The 19,010-nt window shown below is 35.8% G+C and overlaps 2 protein-coding genes across 2 annotated transcripts in view; one reads left to right on the top strand and one right to left on the bottom strand.

Annotated features, from left to right (window-relative positions):
- Nucleotides 1–19,010, top strand: part of ZNF804B (zinc finger protein 804B) — a 497,359-nt gene that overhangs the window by 39,921 nt on the left and 438,428 nt on the right. The gene's annotated exons all lie outside the window — the stretch shown is intronic.
- On the bottom strand, nucleotides 310–1,208 carry TEX47 (testis expressed 47). Its single transcript, XM_060019906.1, has one exon. The coding sequence runs from the start codon at nucleotides 1,069–1,071 to the stop codon at nucleotides 310–312; it is 762 nt and encodes a 253-aa protein (XP_059875889.1). The 5' UTR covers nucleotides 1,072–1,208.

Genomic DNA, 19,010 nt, shown 5'->3' with positions numbered 1-19,010 from the left:
CATCTCTACTTTTCATTAAAAATTAAGTCATTTCATCAAAATGATGTTAACCTTGAGAACTTATTATGACCTTATTAAACCCCTTCATTATTGAAAATAATGTGTTGATCTTAATATTAGACCAGATAAATTTTCAAGTTTAACTCAACATACTCTGTAAAGATTAGTCTATTACCTTTGTGTAGATTGCTGTGTTGTTTCTTTCCTTTTTTAAAGAGAAAAGTAACTTTAGAAATATTTTCCTTTTATTTAAGTAGCATACATTCCTTAAGAGATTTGACTACACTGACCACATCATCTCTCTTCATCCTAGAAGCTGGAAGGAGTGGGCCATACCACCTCAGAATCCAAGGTGACATGTATGGGTTTATTATACATGTTTATGAAAGTTTCTGGGTCCATTAATTCTGCAGAATTGCATATGTACTTTATTATTTGTTCTGGAAGGAGTAATTCAGGTGCAACTTGGTGCAAATTATCGCCTGGTCCTTTAGTGCCCACTTTCACAGTCTTAAAAAGATGGAGTACTAGTTTATGGGTTTGGATGAGAAATTCTGTCATGACCTCTTGTAGGGACAGTGACTGTGTCACATCATCAAGATACATAACTGGCGCTTTTATTACTGAAACATGCCATTGCATAAAGAGCCTTGTTGGTATATTGTGTACTGTGACTATAATTTTCATTCCTTGGATAAAAAATTCTGTTTCATCCTTTTCATGGCTAAGATAATCCAAAAGAATTTGGTAAAGAGTACCATTGCAGGACTCCAGGATATGCACAATGGAATTAGGATATATGAGCAATAATCCTGTCACTGCTTCTCCTGGGTGATGTTTCAAAATTGACTGAAACAATTGTTCATAGTATTCAGCAATATCTTTTTTTTCTATGTTTGCTGTTACCCTGGCCACTAGGAACATCCTATGAAGAAGGAATTTCTTTAGTTGTAGTTTTTGCTTTTCTTCCTGAAAATGCAAGTAATTACTACGTGGAACTTGTGGCATTAGAAGACATTCCAGTGGAAGATTCTTTTTGTTGGTCTTTCGGGTACGGGCTGAGAAGGACATGATGAGTCCTATTTATTCTTCTAGATGATTCCAGTTTTTAGCTTATTACAGTATTTACATTATTAGGCTACCTCTTCAGTGATGAACTCTGTTTCTTCAGGAAAAAAAAAAAAAGTTTACTCAGTTGATCAAATGCTTTCCAGTGTTATCAATAAACAATGTCTTTGAAATTAAAGAGAATGTTGAAACAAGAATCAATTTATAGAGTTTTGTTTTAAAGTTTACAATGAAATAACTAACACTCACATCCTAGGGAAAAAAACTCTTCAGTAAACTGGGGGGTAGGGAGGAGATAGAACTTACTCTAGAATAAGTTTGTTATGTTGTTGTTTACATTATTATTTTCTTTTTTGATTGATAGGATTTTTTTTTCTCAGTGCCCATCCTTGAATCATACACACACCAACACACACACAAAGAGGAATGTATCTGCTGATACTCACTGACAGTAGCATTGATATTACATTAAAATGTCTTTTCATTTATGTAATGATGAATGCAGATTGTCCTTATTTGGTCAGATTTTTCTTAAAATGGTATTTTTACGATAATTCCCCAATTTCTTTTATAAATTTAACTAGTCAATAAATTTTTTAAAAATCTGGGGATCTCTTAACTACTAATTGACTTATTTTACCTTTACTCAGTACTCTAAAAGTTAATAGTATTGCTTGGATAATTACAGTAAACTTTTGAAGTAACTAGTTTTGGTTCTTTTTTATTTAACTCCTATCAGTAAACCTCAGAAATGGCTCTTTTTTCTTTCTTTCCTTTTTTTTTGGGGGGGGGGGTTGTTGCTGTAGGGGTCAGATGAAAAATTCTGTTACTTTTTTTTTTTTTTTTTCCGGTACACGGTCCTCTCACTGTTGTGGTCTCTCCCGTTAAGGAGCAACAGGTTCCGGACACACAGCCTCAGCGTCCATGGCTCACGGGCCTAGCCGCTCCACGGCATGTGGGATCTTCCCACGTGTTAAGTTGCAGGTCAACTTAACATTTCTTTCTTTCTTCAAGTGCTTCTTCCTTTTACCTGTCCTCGAGGTCCTGCTTGTCCTCCATCATCACTCTTCCAACTGCCAGTGTCTTGGGTGCTCTCAGCTGTCCCGTATTCTATTCTGGTTTCCATAGTGCCCAGGGAAATCAGAATGTCGGTGCTGTTAAAGGGCCAGAGTGCACTGGCAACTCTGATAAATGGTGGACCTGGATATCTTCCTAGACATATTCTTTTCTTTGTTCTTTTCGTCCACAATTTATAGAAGAGGAAACCAAAGCATGGATTAGTTATGTACCTTGCACACAATTCACATGTGCTCTCGACAACCTCCCTGTCTACTGAGGGTAAAGAGGTATTTATGCACTAATTAAAGACTATAAGAACACATACCAGATTCTGTGTAATGGTGACTGTTATAAGAATGTTCTTCTATAGGGTTTGGTTTTCTTAATTTAATGTAAATTTAAGTTACTTTTTATTTTTTATTTTTAAATTAATTTATCTTTTTGGCCGCACCACACGGAATGTGGGATCATAGTTCCCTGACCAGGATGAACCTGCACCCCTTTCATTGGAAGCGCTAAGTATTAACCACTGGACCACCAGGGAAGTCCCTTAAGTTACTTTTTAGAATAAAAATTAACAATATATCTTAAAATTGCATTCACATGAGCTCTAAACCACAATTTTAAAACAAGGTTAGAAAACACCCTTATTCAATTAAAAAAATTAAACCTTAGAATATGTTTCCTCCTCCCCCCAAAGGTTTGTGTTATCCAAACTAATGATCTGGTTTTAATAATATGCAGGGATAAATTGTCCCAGAAAGTGGAGGCTAAGAGGTGATTTGATATTCCTTAATTGTGTGGTACATAAAAATTGGCTATAATTCCTCACTGTGGTTCACTTTGTCACCCCCTGATACAATACAGTCTTTCCCAAGGTGCACAGAAACTTATCATTGCCCAGGGTAGAGATCGTTCTTACCCTCATTCCTACTGCTTTGCAGAATGTAATTATGTTGACAGCTTCCTTTATAGCCATCTCCACTCCTTTGGTTTCTATGAGTCTGTACTTTTCTGAATTTCTCCCCAAATCTTGATTTGTGGTCAAGTCCAGTTCCTTCTCACACCCACCTCTGGGCAATGCTGAGGCTCTGTAATCATCACACAGCTCCTCTGAGTCACTTTATCTCCTTGACCAATTTGCTTAGCACCACCTGTGTTTCTGTTTTGTGAGGTCAGGTGGGTGGTCCTTGATACCATGCTTCTCTACAGATAGAATGATCGACATTGCTGATTGACCGTGGAGTCTTTCCTGCTGAGTCCAGCTGTAGACTTGGACTGCTTCTCAATCTAAGGCTCAAGACAGATACAACTGATTTGCTGGGGTTGACAAAAAAGAAAAAAAACTGAGTTCCCATTCCAGTATTTTTTTTCTGTACAGAAGACTCCCAACTTGTAATCTTATTTACAACTCTTCTCCTTGGATGTACCTCTACCCTTTCAAATTAAAAAATGCCAACATTGTAACTGTTGTTTTCTTTATATTTTCCTTTACAAATATCCCAATTTGTGACTCACTTCACATTTTTCTCTCATCTCCTAGGCCAACATCCTTGGTCTTGTCTTTTCATGTTTTCTAAAAGTTACCTCCCAACTTTATTCTGTTGCTAAGTCCTTTTACTCACTTTGAAATGTATCTTGATTACCACTGCCTCCTTCATAATCCTAGCTCTTTATTTAGATTATAGTAGGAGTCTTCTACCCTCAATGTTTTCTAGTCTTTTCCACCTCACCTATTCAGCCAAGAGTATGAAACTGTAAGACCTTATGATACGTCTGCTTCATAAACTTCAGAAGATACTGATTTTACGAAGTCTTTCTTGTTTATTTCCCTTCCATAGAATTCTGGGAGAGGGAGCTTCTGCCTTTACCAGGTCCAGAGTGATTTCTGGCACTTACTTCCAATCCACAATTATGGATTATAACAGAGAAAATGGGGACATGCAACTGCAGGGTTTATTACTTAACACTGGCATTGATCAATGTCAGTGGGAGAATTTATAGGGCAATGCTACCCAGAAGCTCCTTTAGAACACACAAACTTAAATTAACCTTTTATACATAGTTAAGGTTCTTCCTCTTCATGACACCATTCTTAACTAAAGCACAACTGTTCTACTTTTTTTGCCCCTATGAAAAGGAGCTCAGTTGTGATTTTTCTCCCCATGTGTGCTTTGTGTTTTCCTTTTCTTTCATATATCTTGGTTCTTCCAATATAAACCTGATAGAAAAATGATAATCTTTCATCATTATAATTTCCCATGTAAACCACATTAAATATCACTAAACCATCCCTTCTTCAATAGAGTGATAATCTCTTTTTTGGTGTTGGCTTAAAACATATAAGAAACTGATGTTGACAATTTTGTATGGTTCGACCTAAAACATTTAGAAACAACGAATTTTACCACCATAGATAATAGTTTGGTCTACATTTTCCCAGTGTATTTTTCCATTTCTTGATGCATTTTTAATTACTGGGGGGTTTCTTCCAAATTTTAGTTTCACTGTCACATGGCGATCTGAAACATTTAAAGGCAGCTAACCTTGTTTCCTTGCCTTTCATCAGTCGTATTTTTAAGTGTCAAGAGAAAAGTTTTGGGCAGATAGGAATAGAAAAAACACAGTCTGGTCTGTTTTTGATTGATTGGTATATGTAATTATAATCGTAGACTCTCCTTTTAATGGACACTTAGCATTTGAGTTTCCAGATGCCACAGTCCTTGTGTTTCATCTGTTAAGGGTCAGCTATTTGCCGTCATGTGGTGACTCAAGCGGAAGAACTCTTCTATCTATCCAATGGGATGAAAAGACTTCAGTGTTTCTCCTCCCAGAGAGATCTGTTTCGAGTAGATACCCAAGTTCAAACAACTAACAAGTGGCAGAACCTGAACTAACATTTATTATACTGAGGAGTCCTCTTCCAATTATTCTATCTATCCATCGTTGTTATCCAACTTATCTCACATAAACACACAACATATATTTGTATTTCCGTTCAAGCAGTGCACCTCAATATTCGCTATATACTTTACACTCTGGTTTTATTATCTGGAGCCAAATGTTTCTGAAAAAACAATCTTCCAGTGTCCTTTTGTCTTTGTAAGGCGGAAGGAACAGATTAAAAAGATTAAATACCATTAATTGATTATTTACCATGCATCTTCTACTAGATGTTTTTACACTTATTAATCTTTACAACAAGCCTATAAGGTAGGTAGAAATTTTGCCAACAATTTATAATAGAGGAAACTAAAGTTATTGGGGTACATAGGTACCTTGCACACAATTCAAAAATGCTCTCAACAAACTCCCTACTCTGTCTACTGAGAGTAAGGAGAAGATGAATTGTTCCCTCTGTCTATTCATGATCACAGGGTCATTCTTTGCTCCTCTATGACATGACAATTCTTCTGGAAATGGAGGATAGCATATAGTTTGGAGAAAGTAAATTGAAAGGAAAATTCCTACATTATGCCTGTGATCCAATAAAATTGATGTACTGTCTTTAACTTCCCATTCATTTCAGATTTATCTACACCTTTGATATGCCAGGTAATATCATAGGCACTGTAAGAAACACAAACATGAAAAACGCCTGGTCCCTAATTTTAGGAGTTTAGAGTCCAGTAGGAGTGTGAGATGTCCATGAAAAAACAATAAATACCATGCAAATGTTGCTCAGTGCTTTAGAAACACTGAGGTAGAAAGGGTGGCTGGGATTTCTTAGAAACTTTAATGGGAGAGTTCACATTTGGGCACGGCCTTCAGGGAAACAGATTTGGGGAGTGGCTTTGTGAATGTTTCTTGAATTCATTACTTTAGAAGGTCAGGATGCGCATTAACAGAACTTGATTTCTACCTGGAATATCAGATCCCACTCTAACCTTTCACTTGTCCTCGTGTACTAGAAAAACAGAAAACTCTAAATCCCGTCCACTATCTTTCTTTGTGTTTTGACATATCTAAATAATTAGTGTAAGGGAATTAATGGTCTAAATAAATGGCTAATAACTTGGGTAGAACCTTTCACTAAGCGTATACATAAACTATTTTTTTCTATTATTATTTTTTAATTGAAGTATAGTTGATTTATAATAGTTCAGTTACACATAAACTATTAAGTAGACAACATATACTTGATTTAGCAGAGCAAACCAGAGTGAGCTTATTACCAAATCACTAGATATTTTAAGACTTATAAAAAAAGAAAACTAGATTACCTTCTCCGGCATTGCTTCTTTTTGCCAAAGCATTATGGAACAGTGTTTGGTAATTATTTATCAAGGAGAATGCAGGCTAGAAATGCTTTGTTATTTAGCATAAACATTTAACATATGTCTACTCTTTGTAGAAAAATATGCCAGACACTGTGGAGACCTTCTTGTGAATCAGATATTGTATCTGCACATGAAAAATTCAGTTCTCTTAGTGGAGCTTAAAGTCTCCACAACTATGTTTAATACAGGGCTGGAGAGAAGAAATACTATAATAAAGACATAAACAATGGACACTGAAAACATAAATACGAGAACAATTAAATGTGGCTGGAAGAATAAGCAAAGCCGAGCATAAAAAAAGATGTGATTTGTATGTCTGAGTGTGTGTAGGGAGTGGCAGTGGGGCAGAGATGGGGATCAGGGAAGGTACAAACAAACTGTAAGCTTGAAGCATAAAGGGCAAAGGACATACATTCACTTCATTAAGAAAATGACAATAGTCTGGTTTGGCTAGAGTGTAGTTCTCAGACCACAGAATCTGCAGCTTTGTTAAATTGCCAGTTCCTGGTCTCTAGCCCTAAAAGGTGTGAGTCAGTACGCTTAAAGTGAGGGCCAAGAATGTGCCTTTTTGACATGTTCTCCCAGTGGCTCTCTCTCTTTCGCTTTAAGGCAGAATGGGCTGGATTGTGGTAATTTAAACCTTGGCTATTAGAATCATCTGGTGGAGAACTTTTTAAAAAGTCGGCTCCTGGTTCTTATTTAATTAGTGTGGAATGGAACTCTATATATTTGCGAAAGCCTCTCCGGGTGATTCTCTATCTGGAGGAGAGCTGCTGGCTTAGACTTGAGAGTGAGCAAAGGAGAGAAGTGGAAGAGAAGGAAAAAAAGGAAGTTGCAGCCAGTGTTTGGAGGACCTGGACGCCATGCTCAGAGGTTTGAATTTTACTCTGTGTGTAGGAGGGAATCACGGATTTTTTGAGCACCTATAATCGTAGCTGTGTTTAGAAAGTTGCCTGTGAAGAACAGAGGAATTAGAGGTGAGGGATGCTGGGGGTAGCCAGAGCAGTTTTAAGAATTCTGTAGTTGGTGAATGAGTGCCCTTACTCTCTGCCAGTCAAAAAGTAAGTTAGTCCAAGTTTTCTGGAAAGTAATTTGATGATATGGATTACAAGCTTAAAAATCTCATACTTTTTGACTAAGTAATGTGTCTTCCAGGTACATATCATAAAGAAATAAAATTATTGACAAAGATTTTAATGTAAAGATGGTTATTATAGGAATTAAAAGAGGACTTTGAAAAATTGAATAGTTGTATTAATTATGTATTACTATGGTGCCTTGAAACCATTTCTGAAGAATATTTTAAATGCAGGGAAAAATGGTTATTCTCTAAAGTAAATAATATAATACACAAAATTATATGTAGCATGTGATTCTAATTTTTTTTTTGATATAGAAACCAGAGTAGAGAGAAATCTAGCCAAATGTTAAAACTGGTGGAATTTGGTGATGATATTTGTTTTGTATATTCCAAATGTTCTAAGCCTGTCTTCATTATTGTTCTGTTCCAAAGAAGAAATTGACACTAAAAAAACCCAATAAGGCTGTGGTCATGGTTTGATAAAAGGTAATGCACATGTTGTTCTCTTTGTGAGTCTGGGAGAGGCTAGCTTAACAGCCTCCTCATGGGTAGAACTTGTAAAATGGCAGATCCTGAATCAGGTTCAACAAGGGGTGTCTGGGCTTAATGACTGAGAGTCAAGATAAGAAGGCACAGAGATGAAAGATGGAGCCGTTATCAAGACAATGCAGGAGGCTCAGTCCAGAAAAACCTTACACGACATGAGATCTTTATATAACTAGCCTAAGGCATACTACCGAGAGAAGGATTGGTCTTTAAAGATTTTAGCCCAGTTGGATAGTTAGAATCTGAACTAAAGCAGTTGCTGAGATTGAGGAAGATATGCAAGTCATCACCAAGCTATTCATGACTTAATCAACTGTATGTGGGAGGTGAGAGATGCAAGGATTTAAAGATGACTCTGTGGGCTTGAATGTCAGTAACTGAGAGATCTACGTTTTTGCGTTCTTTTTTTTTTTTTTTGGAGGAAAAATAGTTTGTATGTATTATGTTGAAGTGGAGTTGCCATAGAAACATGCAGGTATAAATGCAATTAGAATCTGGAGAACTGGAGAAGTCTGGATTGTGATGCAAATTTGATAGTAATCTGTGTTGAGGGAAGAGTTGAAATCACCAATGTGATTGTAAGATATTGAAAGGAAAGGAGACAGTGGAGGTGGAGAAGAGTACCATGTAAACCTAATTTTAAGAAGTGGGCAAATGGGACCCAATGAAAGAGTGGCAAAACATCAGAGGTGGAGAACAAAGAAAACACAGAGCCTTGAAGGTCAATATCGGAGAGAGGTTTAAAAGTGGATGGTACTGATAAAATTCTAAAGAGAGGTCAGAAAGCTTGAGGACTGAGGTGACCTTCTAATGTTGGCAATTATAAGTTTCCTGGAGGCTTAAAAAAATAGATTAAAAAAAAATAGATTCAGTAAAATGGCTGAGAGAAACCAGTTTGCAGTTATCAGTGAGTCCATGTAGAATAAGTGGTCAAATAGTAGACCACTCTTCAAAACATTTGGTGATAAAGAATGAAAGTACTTTGATAGTAAATTACAGAGGAGGAAGATTATAGGGTAATTATGCTTCAGTGATCCTAGGTTTTTCTCTGTTAAAAACTAGCATGCTGTGTTTTTCTAAATTGCTGTTGTGTCCAGCCATGAAGGTGGAGTCTAAGAATGGAATGCATTTATACACTTTGAAAATATTTTAAGATCATCACTTCTATACAGAGATGTTGGAGACTGCTAATAACACTGAACTCTGAGTTATGTTTACTTTTCCTCCTTTATCAGATTTATTTTCTGGTTCTTTGGCAGATGGATGGGCTCTAAAGATGTATGGCTTACTAACACACTTGTTGTGTGTTTTATGTCATGTGACATCAACACAACAAATCTTAGTTTTTCAAAAATCTCTAGTAATGGAGAAGTTGCTTTCTATACACAAAGATAATTATGATTGGAGTAATCTTTATATTTTCAGTACAAGTATCTACTCTGGTCCATATAATATACTAGAACACATCATCAGTAAATTAATATCTATTTTGGTGTTTGCTTTTGGTTTAACTTTGATCAGTGTGCTGTGGGGAGTGGAGAAAAGTGAACTAATAAAAGTTTGGAGTTGGGAGGGAACTTAGCACCACTGACAACAAATTCCTCTTACTGTTAAGGAAGACATGGCACAAAGAAGCTAATTAATAATATGGCGCTCCAGTTGCTTATCTTATAGAAAGGTTGACAAAAACACATATACGTGAAATACTGAAAGAGAGAGGTAATATTTCTTACTAGAGTACTTTTCAGGAAATATGATAGATGTTTCAATGAGTAAAGTGGTGCTAGAGCTATTCAAAAAATAGTTATAGGAATCTGAATTTTGTGATGTGCAATAGAGAACCTTTAAATGTTTTGACCCAGGGAAGTAATATGATGGGTGCCACGTTTAATGGTATTAATAATTGTATTTGAGATGTTTGGAAAGGCATGATTTTAGAGTCAGAAATACCTGCTAAAATATTGTTGTATTCCATATATATAATGAGGATTTAGGCTAGAATGAAACTTTTAAAAGCATTTCTTTTTAAAGGAAGAGTATTATTAATCCAAGTCTAAGTAACCTCATAATTTTTATTTTATGTAACCAGAGAAGCAATGTAGTAAAAACAACATAGTGAAATATTTTAAAAAATTGTCTGTGTCCTAGACATCTAAATAGATTTTCATTAATTTAGCCAGCAAGCGTTTATCATCCTGCACCCTTTCCAGCCTATGATGAATTTGAAGGTCTTTTGCTCATTCTAATTCAGGAAAATTCCATATTTCTTCAGAAACTACACCCACTAACATTGGCAATTTGGGACATTTCAGAGCCTCATGGGATACTAAATATCACTGGTTTAATATATATAATTATAAGGAGCAGTCACTTTATTTTTGAAGTGAGTTACAGATTACGAAAGTATACTAGGGTGACTACTTTACTTGGGAGGACAAATTCCCAGGATCTTAAGTAACATGACAGTGGGGGCAGTGTAGGCATCTGGTCCTCCATCATCATTTCTCAGTGCTAGCATCTGCTGGAGATGCATGAATGCTTCTCTGGTCCATGCCTCATCTGTTACTCTAGTTCCTTGTTTCTATGACAGGGACCTCTCAGCATATATTGCCACTGTTGACCTCAAAGAAAAACCATTTCAATATGAATATTTATCCCAGGAGGGATCCTAGGCAAAACTACACTGGACTCGGTGTGTCTTTGTGTGCTGAAATATTGATAAATAATTATGTTGTGCCTCTTTTAGCCTCAAGAAGTTCTAAGCATTACATTTTGTAAGATATTGGCTGAAATAATTAGAAGGTCTAAACTCCTAACCCAGTGATCTAGTTAGTAGAAATAATTATGATTTCCATGTGAATATTTTGAGTTCTTGTAAAACTTTTAAATTTTCAGTTGCCTAAGCCACTTTCGTTCAGTTGTGATATACTCAGAAAAATCCAACCATCGATACAAGATGCCTAAAAGCATAACTATAAAGGCAAAATTCTCAGAATCATATAGTAAGTTTTAGGGTCAAATATTAAGGTCATCTGGATCTCCCACTCCTTAGAATTTTCAGCTCTTTTGGCCAAACAGCTTGAGTATTTGTTACACTTGCTGTTGCACTAGTCTGGCCTAGTCATTGCCTTACAGGTTAAATCTCTATCTATTCCACAAAATATTGTACCTAATTACTGTGGAGCCGTATTCAATGTCTATCTCGTGTGTGTGTGTAAATTTTCAGTAATAAGACAGCACTACAGTAAAAAGAAAGCATACTTTTAAACTTCAACTCTTGACTAAAGGCCTACTATGGATTCAGGCTCACAGGATTGTGGGAAGTGATATTTAATGAGTTTCCAGATGTGGAGGTGAATGGTGTGACTTGTTTGCAGTATCTCATCCTTAGTTGTAGAATTTGCCTCCAATGATATATTTAAGAACCAGGCTAGTCTTATATTTTTTATGAAGTCATTCTCTAAGACCTATGCCTCATAAAAGGAGGAAAATTGTTCTATTGTATTGAAAAACAATACTGGCCTAGTACATATCATTTTTGCCTTTAAGAAACTGTAAATTAAAAAATAGTCAATAGCTTTTTTGACTGAAGACAACTTTCCACTTACAACTTATACTTTTAAAAAGTGGATCTTTAGAAAAAGTAAAATCTTTTCAGGGAAAACTAAAGCACTCATGCTCTGCAAAATTTTAAAAATATGTTATCAGGTTGTGATTGCTGTTTTCTATTTGACTTATTAATTTGCTTTAAGTGGCATAATTTTACTATCATCCTTTAAGCCATTTTTATATGGTGAAATAAAAAGGTGGGCAATGAAAGGAGCAAAAATAAGTTTATGTTATGAAAAGTTAAATTAAAGAAGGAGAGATTTGTATTGGTAGGGTGATGGTAAAGTGAAATAAAATTGAGCCACAGCATACAGGGAGCTAGATTAAATCTTGAATGCTTTGTGTTACGTGAGTAGAAAAGAACCATCCCTCTGAATACCTGATAACGTCTGAATGGAGAGAGTGTTGCTATACAGCAGTATCTGGAATATACAATATAATCAGGGTATCTGAAGCCAGAATCTATTTATCTTAAATTAATCATTTTTCTGAGTAGGCCGATGATAATCCTGGTGCTGGATGCCAATGGCTTTTTACTCACGGCACAGATACAACTGGAGCTCTCCTAGATTGGTGAGAACTATACAATATGAAGGATTTCAGCTGTAACTCTTTTGTAAGTTTATGGACTGCTTTTTTGATTTTTTGACATTCTTTTGGCATTGAGAATCAGTGAATAATTGTTTCTAAAATGAGCACATTTAGAGCACAATTGAGCACAATTAAGTCTATTTTACCTTTCTGCCTTCAGGAGAGTATAAACAGGGTGTTCTAAATATGAGGCGGCAGCATCGTTTCTCCTTCGCTATTAAATTCTATAGTCAAATTGGTGTTTCTATACCTGAAGTGAAAAAGACTCCACTAAGGTGCTGAGCTCTCTGGGTGTTGGGACTCTGCTGTCAGTGGGAGCTATAGGGTGAGGGGCAGCATGGTGGCTGTGATACAGCTAACTTCCTATGCCCATGTGACACCACATTGCAGGCCAAGCAATTGAGCTTGCACTTTACTTCACTCTCTCTTCCAAAAAGTATACTGGAGAGGTGGTCTGATTCCTTTTAAATAAATAAATAATAAATTTTTAAGAAGTAGAACTTATTTCCTAAGCTTTGTCAGTTAAGTGTTATATTATCAACTTGCCTGGGGTAGAAAGTACGGTAGCAAAAAGACAGTGACGTTTCTTTGCCCCCAAACTGAACGGTTTACCAGTGATTTAACAGTCTTCTCACTCCTGCTTTCTCTCCAAATCCGTGTGCATATATACATGTTCATCAGGAGAAAGACTTTAGACACTGTGACTGCTAGCTGTAAGAGAGATCTAAAATTCAGTCAAATGTTGTGGAATATATGTATATGTAGGAATTGTGGTCCTAATGGAAAGAAAGAATCTAAAAATAATTCAGAACTGAATGAAGCAGTGTCTCAACATTGTTGGATTTAATTAAATGGCATAGTTAGGATGAAAGTTAATCTAACTTAAAAATTTGAGAAGGGTATGAGTAAATCTGGAATATGGGCTATGTCACTTTCAACATTTTGAACTCAACCCTCGCTAAGTTACAAAGTCCCTGTTACAGACTATGAATAGGTCTCAAGGTGACCCTTAATGGCACTGACCAAAATCCAGTCAGCAGCTTGGTGAAAATCTCCAACCAACATACAGCTTCAATTGGCTGAGAAGGTAACCTCAAAACTATTTGTAGTGATATCCATTCCTTCATGGATAAAGAGCTTTTAACCTTGGAAGATTTATAATTTACAGTAGAAATATTTAGCCTAGTTAAATGTTTAGCAGCAATATTTTTGTGTTAAGAAGAGATCTGTGCGTACTTGATATTTAAGGATTTCTAGTGTGTAAGAGAATTTGCCCCACCAAGTAACAGCCTAGACTTTTGATTCTATCTTAAAATGTGTAATAGAATAAATTATTTAGATGTTTTGATTGATTCACTTTAAGTTGAAATCTTAAGTTACGTATAGTATTGGATCATTTAAGATTTTACATATTTATCTATAATCTATCCATCTGTTTATCTACCTATCTATTCAGTTTTTCTGACAGACAATTTTTAAAGGGATAGCTTTTAAAACAAGAATTATTTTTAAAAATTGGACCAGTTATCAGTCAAAATCTTCTTATAAGTTACTATTAAAATATTTTAGACTAATAATTTGTAAATTGATCTAAAAACTTAAGGGTGAGTTAGGCTTTTAAATTTGCACCTTGAATAAATTTAATATTAAGCTTTCAAACCAAAGGAAACCTAGGAATGGTCTTTTCTATGCATAAAATCTTCTCTCAAGGACACAGAAACACTCTTTATTGACAACATTGATTTGTCTTCTCCCTTATCAGAATGTGAGGAGATAGCAGTCAGTACTTTCAGTTAGTTCAGAGTGAATGCCTCCTGTCCAGGTGTCCTCAGCCTCTCAGCTGTGTTGCTTCTTCTGACAGTGGAAGGTTGCCATCATTAATAATGGTGATTAGTGCCCCCTCTCAGAGACCAAGGTAAAGCAGTATAAACAAAACTGAGAAGTGGCTCATATGCATTCTGGCCAGGTTTCCACTCCTTTATTATTTTATATGACCAGGTCATATACATTTCTTATAGAAAATTTTGAAAACAAAGAAAAGGAACAAGAAGATCATATTCACCTGAACATCACAATTCAAGAAATTAACAATTATGCATATTTTGTGATTCTCTTTTTCAGTTGCAGCTGTGTGTAGTTATGTGTTTAGTTTCACATATAATGAGTTTTACTTAATATACATCACTGATGTTGTTACACACACACACACACACACACACATTTTTCACCCTGTGTTATTATGGCTTTCTACTTTGCTTTTACCACTTAGTAACATATTATGAATGCCCTTTAGTGTTAATAAAACATAAATAAATACAAAAGTACATTAAAAGTATATTTAAAAAACCTGTGTAAAAGTATATAAAGGCATTCACAATGTGTTAATAAAACATAAAGCAATAAAATTATGTTTAGTGGCTACATAGATTACAATGTACAGATGCTTTTATTAACAGATCCTCTTGAGCATTTTAAATTGTCTAAATCTTTCTTAAAATAAGCAACACTAAATGAACATCTTTGAATCTTCATTTTTGTTAATTCATTTCATAATTTCATTAAGATAATTCCAGATGTGAAATATCTGGAGGAATGATTATATATTTTGTAAGGGTTTAGAATCATATTGTCAAGCTCCCCTCCAGAAATATGGGGAGTTACTGCCCATACCAGTTACTGCCCAGCTATTTCTCTAAAGAACCCTAGTTTCTTTTAGTTGAGAATGATGTTTAGAAATTAGTATCTGGGCCCTAGGTCTACTAGTTGCTGTTGAAATGAAACTGATCCCAGGCCCTCCTCAGTGGACAGTTCACACACACACACACACACACTCTCTCTCTCTCTCTCTCTCTTAAATTGATATTTCTATATATATATATTGAAAATCATTTGTTCATGCTGATTGATACCTCCAATTTCAATTCATCACCACAGGATAGATAGTGTTCTAGTTTTCTTTCCATGTTTGTAACTCCTTTCTTTAACAGCAAGATGCCTGTTGCCTTCTCCCCATGTGATTACTTATTCACCACACTTGAACTCCATCCTTCCTTAACAAGCTGCCCTCTGCATGGGTGGTTAGTACTGCCCCACCCAGTGGCTTTGTGACTGAATTATCCATGAAGGGGAAGAAAGGAAAGGGAAAGGGTAGAGAGAAGATATTAGGGCCATTTTTTCCTGTTTAAAACCTTTTTTATTTGTAATTGTATTTATAAAAATAAACTTTTATTTTAGAATAGTTCTGGTTTATAAAATAATTGCAAATATAGTACAGAGAATTCTGGTTTACCCCACACCCATCTTACCTGTTGTTAAGATCTTACAATAGTATATTTGTCACAACTAATGAACTGACGTTGATAGATTTTTATCAGATATAGTCCATATATGATTAACATTTCTAGTAACATTTTTAAAGGGAAAAATAATTTTATTCCTGTGTTTTCAATTTACACTTTATTTTCACTGCTATTTTCCCCACTGGACTCGATTGTTATTCAGATAGAGAACACTGAAATTGCTGGTGTGGTAGGAATTCATAGGAGATCATCCTCCTTATTTATAGATTTTCTGGGGTTTTGCTGCAGCAACCTGTTATCTGTAACCCAGTGTGCTTTATTTATTTATTTATTTTTACTAGACAGATAATCTTATGAGGTAAGGTCTGCAAAGTGCCTGGCACAGTGCCCAGGCCATGTTATTTACTAGGCACCAAGTGCACAGCATTAGGGGGCCATGGGTTTTGCAGTTGCCTGCAAAAATAGGTTTGAGACCAAGAAAAAAAATCTATTCCCTGGAAATTATGAAAAAAGGCAAACTCTAAATGAATAAATGTTTTATTAAATGTCTGTGAAGTATAACATTATTGTCAACTTCATGAGTTGTTAAATGTAGTATTCACCAAAATGTCATATTTGAAAACAATTTGTAGGCTAGATTTTCCACAGAATGATTGCTGAGAAATGAGAGCTTATTCTAGTTAAATGAACAATGTGTAGTCAATAATTTCAAAACCAAAGTGATAATAGTAATTATGTCTAATATTTTTCCCAGCTGAAATTATTTTAATATGGGATCAGAATGAATTTTAATATGCTTGTTAGAATACCTATGATGATCGTAAAAATTTCCCACCTAGCAGGTAGTGAGTGACCAGCAAATGTTACTTCTCTTTCCTGCTCTTTCTCTATTTGAATGACTACTTTATACCATGGGAAATAATGACTTGATAATGTAGAAAATACACTCAGTGGCAAATTCCAACAGATTTGGCGATTTTAATTCGTTTTGAGGAATAGAGTAGAAGTAGGATATAGTGAGAAGAAACCCAGACTTATAGGCTGAAGTGTTGGCTGACTTTCTGCTCTGCCACTTACTTGCTCCTAAATATCAGGGTGCTGCATGCTGTCTGACTTTCGATTGCATCATCTGTAAAATACTAATTACGGCTGTGTTTCTACACTGAAGTAATGCTTCTGAAATCACTTAGTGAACGGTCAGGTCTATCAAAATGATAAGTGAAATTACTGATCATGATTCTTATTGTTGGCACTACTATCGTGTTTATTTAGATATATGTCAGAAACAATAAGATTGACATAATCAGAACATTTTAGGCTCGTCCCATAGTATTTAATGTCAGTTTTTACAAAGTACAGATTCTGTAAGTAAACAACAACAGGAGATATTAGAGTGCTTGACTGTATTCTCTCCCTTGCCCATTGTAATTCCCTATGAAAGTACATCCCCACTTTCTCTGTCTCCTTGATTTATTCTTAGTTCCAATGAAGAGTAGGATGCTTGAGGCATTTTAGGACCATCACCCGATGATAGTTTTCATCAACTTCTACCTGCTGTATTAGATGATACACACTCATCTAGAATGCTTTCTCCTTACTGGTTTGTCCCAGAGACACAATAATGCTTTGGCTATACACTTTCTCATAGGTTTTAGAAATCGATGAAGATGGAAAAATCTATTAAAATCTCCCCCCTGAACAATTATATGAAGAACATGAATTTTTAGGTAGCAAGTCATTATAAAAATCTATAAATTAAAAAAGGCCTATACACCAATAAGTTTAGCAAAATTGTTCTAACACTAAAGAAATTACGGTTTTCCTGTTTAATTGACAGCCTGGCATTTATTGAAGATTCCTCAAAATGGTTGATACCTATGTTTTGGGATCAACCATTTCTAAGCACAAGAAACTGATCCTGGTTTTGCTCAGGAAGTATAGTTTGTCTTGTTAAGCTTTTTAAAAGTAACTTTTGAAGATCCTCTAGACATTTTTCATCAGTTTTCTGAACTTACTGTCATTTTAAGTTGTAATGAAAGCTCTATCCCAAGTGTTGTATGGAATAAATACTTTTATGCCGCTTCTTTCTTTAGCAGTACAGGCGTGACCTGAAATGAGAAAAGCTTTTCTTTTAGTTCCAAACTAATTTAAGAACTCTAAGGTGGACATACAGATTCATAATTGGTGATACCTTTCACAGGATAGAGGCAGTCTATACTTTATTATAGAATACATTCTTAACAAATATGTTTGAGAAATCAAATGTCTGAAAAACGAACAAAATACTTGATTTTTTTTTAATGGAGCGGGTGTGGTGTTCCATTTTTGGAAAGCTAAAAATTAGCACTATTTTGTTAAATACCATCCCTGCAGGCAATCCAGTGGGTGGGTGTGAACCTTTATAGGCACAAGGGGAAGCAACAGCAGAATGGAATCCTGTCAGCTCCCTCCTAAAAACCAGAGAGATCAATCTGTGAACCTCCCTCTCACAGAACTCCTGCTTCTGTCTGATCTCTTCCAGGGGGCCTTGATCAGAATGTTGGGTGGCTTTCAGTCTTTAAAATCTCCTAGCCTGGGTGCTCACAGTGTTCTAGAGCACAGCTAAGACAGAAGGGAGCGGGGCAGATAACCCACACTTGTGCATGTGGCCCCGGGGGTGAGGAGACTCCCCAGCTGCCCTCCACAGGAGCCTCCTCTTCTTATTGCCACTCTCATTGCCTGGAGTTGAATTAGGACTGAGGAGAAAGAAAGTGTTTGGAAGGAAAGGGGAGACTCAATGGCGTAAGGGGGTAATTCTAGCTGTGGATGATGAAAATGCATTAACACACAACTTGAGGTGTCCTCTAGTGCTAGGAATCTGCCTAGGACTCCTCAGCGTGGAAGAGAGAGGGGGATAGAAGAGACTGTGGCTATCTTGTGGTGAACATGGTCACAAAGCATTTGGAGTGTTTGGTTTCGCCGGTGCTGCAACAAATAATAGTCTACAAATGACACCGTCACATCATGAAGGCTGACCTCCCTTCCCTTGCCCGAATCTCCATGGGTTTCTCTAAATCACTCACAATCACTTCTAGTGGGAAATTTTGAATTTGGCCTATGAAAGGTGGCTTAGGGCATGGATTTATAATACACAGCAGTATCTATTGTGTAAATGTCAAGAACGACCTTTGTAATGTGAGTTTACAAAGAAACTACAGTAAAACCATAATTCCCTGGTCACGATAAATCCTGGCCAACAAGTCCAGGTCCAGTGGGCATCACTAAGTGTTCATAGTAATCCCAAGACTGCAATTTGTGTTTGTTGAAATCTTACTTCAAATGAAAGAATTAGTTTTAAATAATGACCAGATAAAAAGAATCTATTTGTGATTTAACTCAATATTCTTAGTTTTTCTGTGTCTCTGTTTTTTCTCTAATAGATCTTTATTGGAGTATAATTACTTCACAATACTGTGTTGTTTCTGTTGCACAACAAAG

Source organism: Delphinus delphis, chromosome 9, assembly GCF_949987515.2.
Source record: "Delphinus delphis chromosome 9, mDelDel1.2, whole genome shotgun sequence".
In the NCBI taxonomy this organism is placed as follows: Eukaryota; Metazoa; Chordata; class Mammalia; order Artiodactyla; family Delphinidae; genus Delphinus; species Delphinus delphis.
The sequence above is the reverse complement of the archived record's forward strand: the minus strand, read 5'-3'. Positions and strand labels throughout refer to the sequence as shown.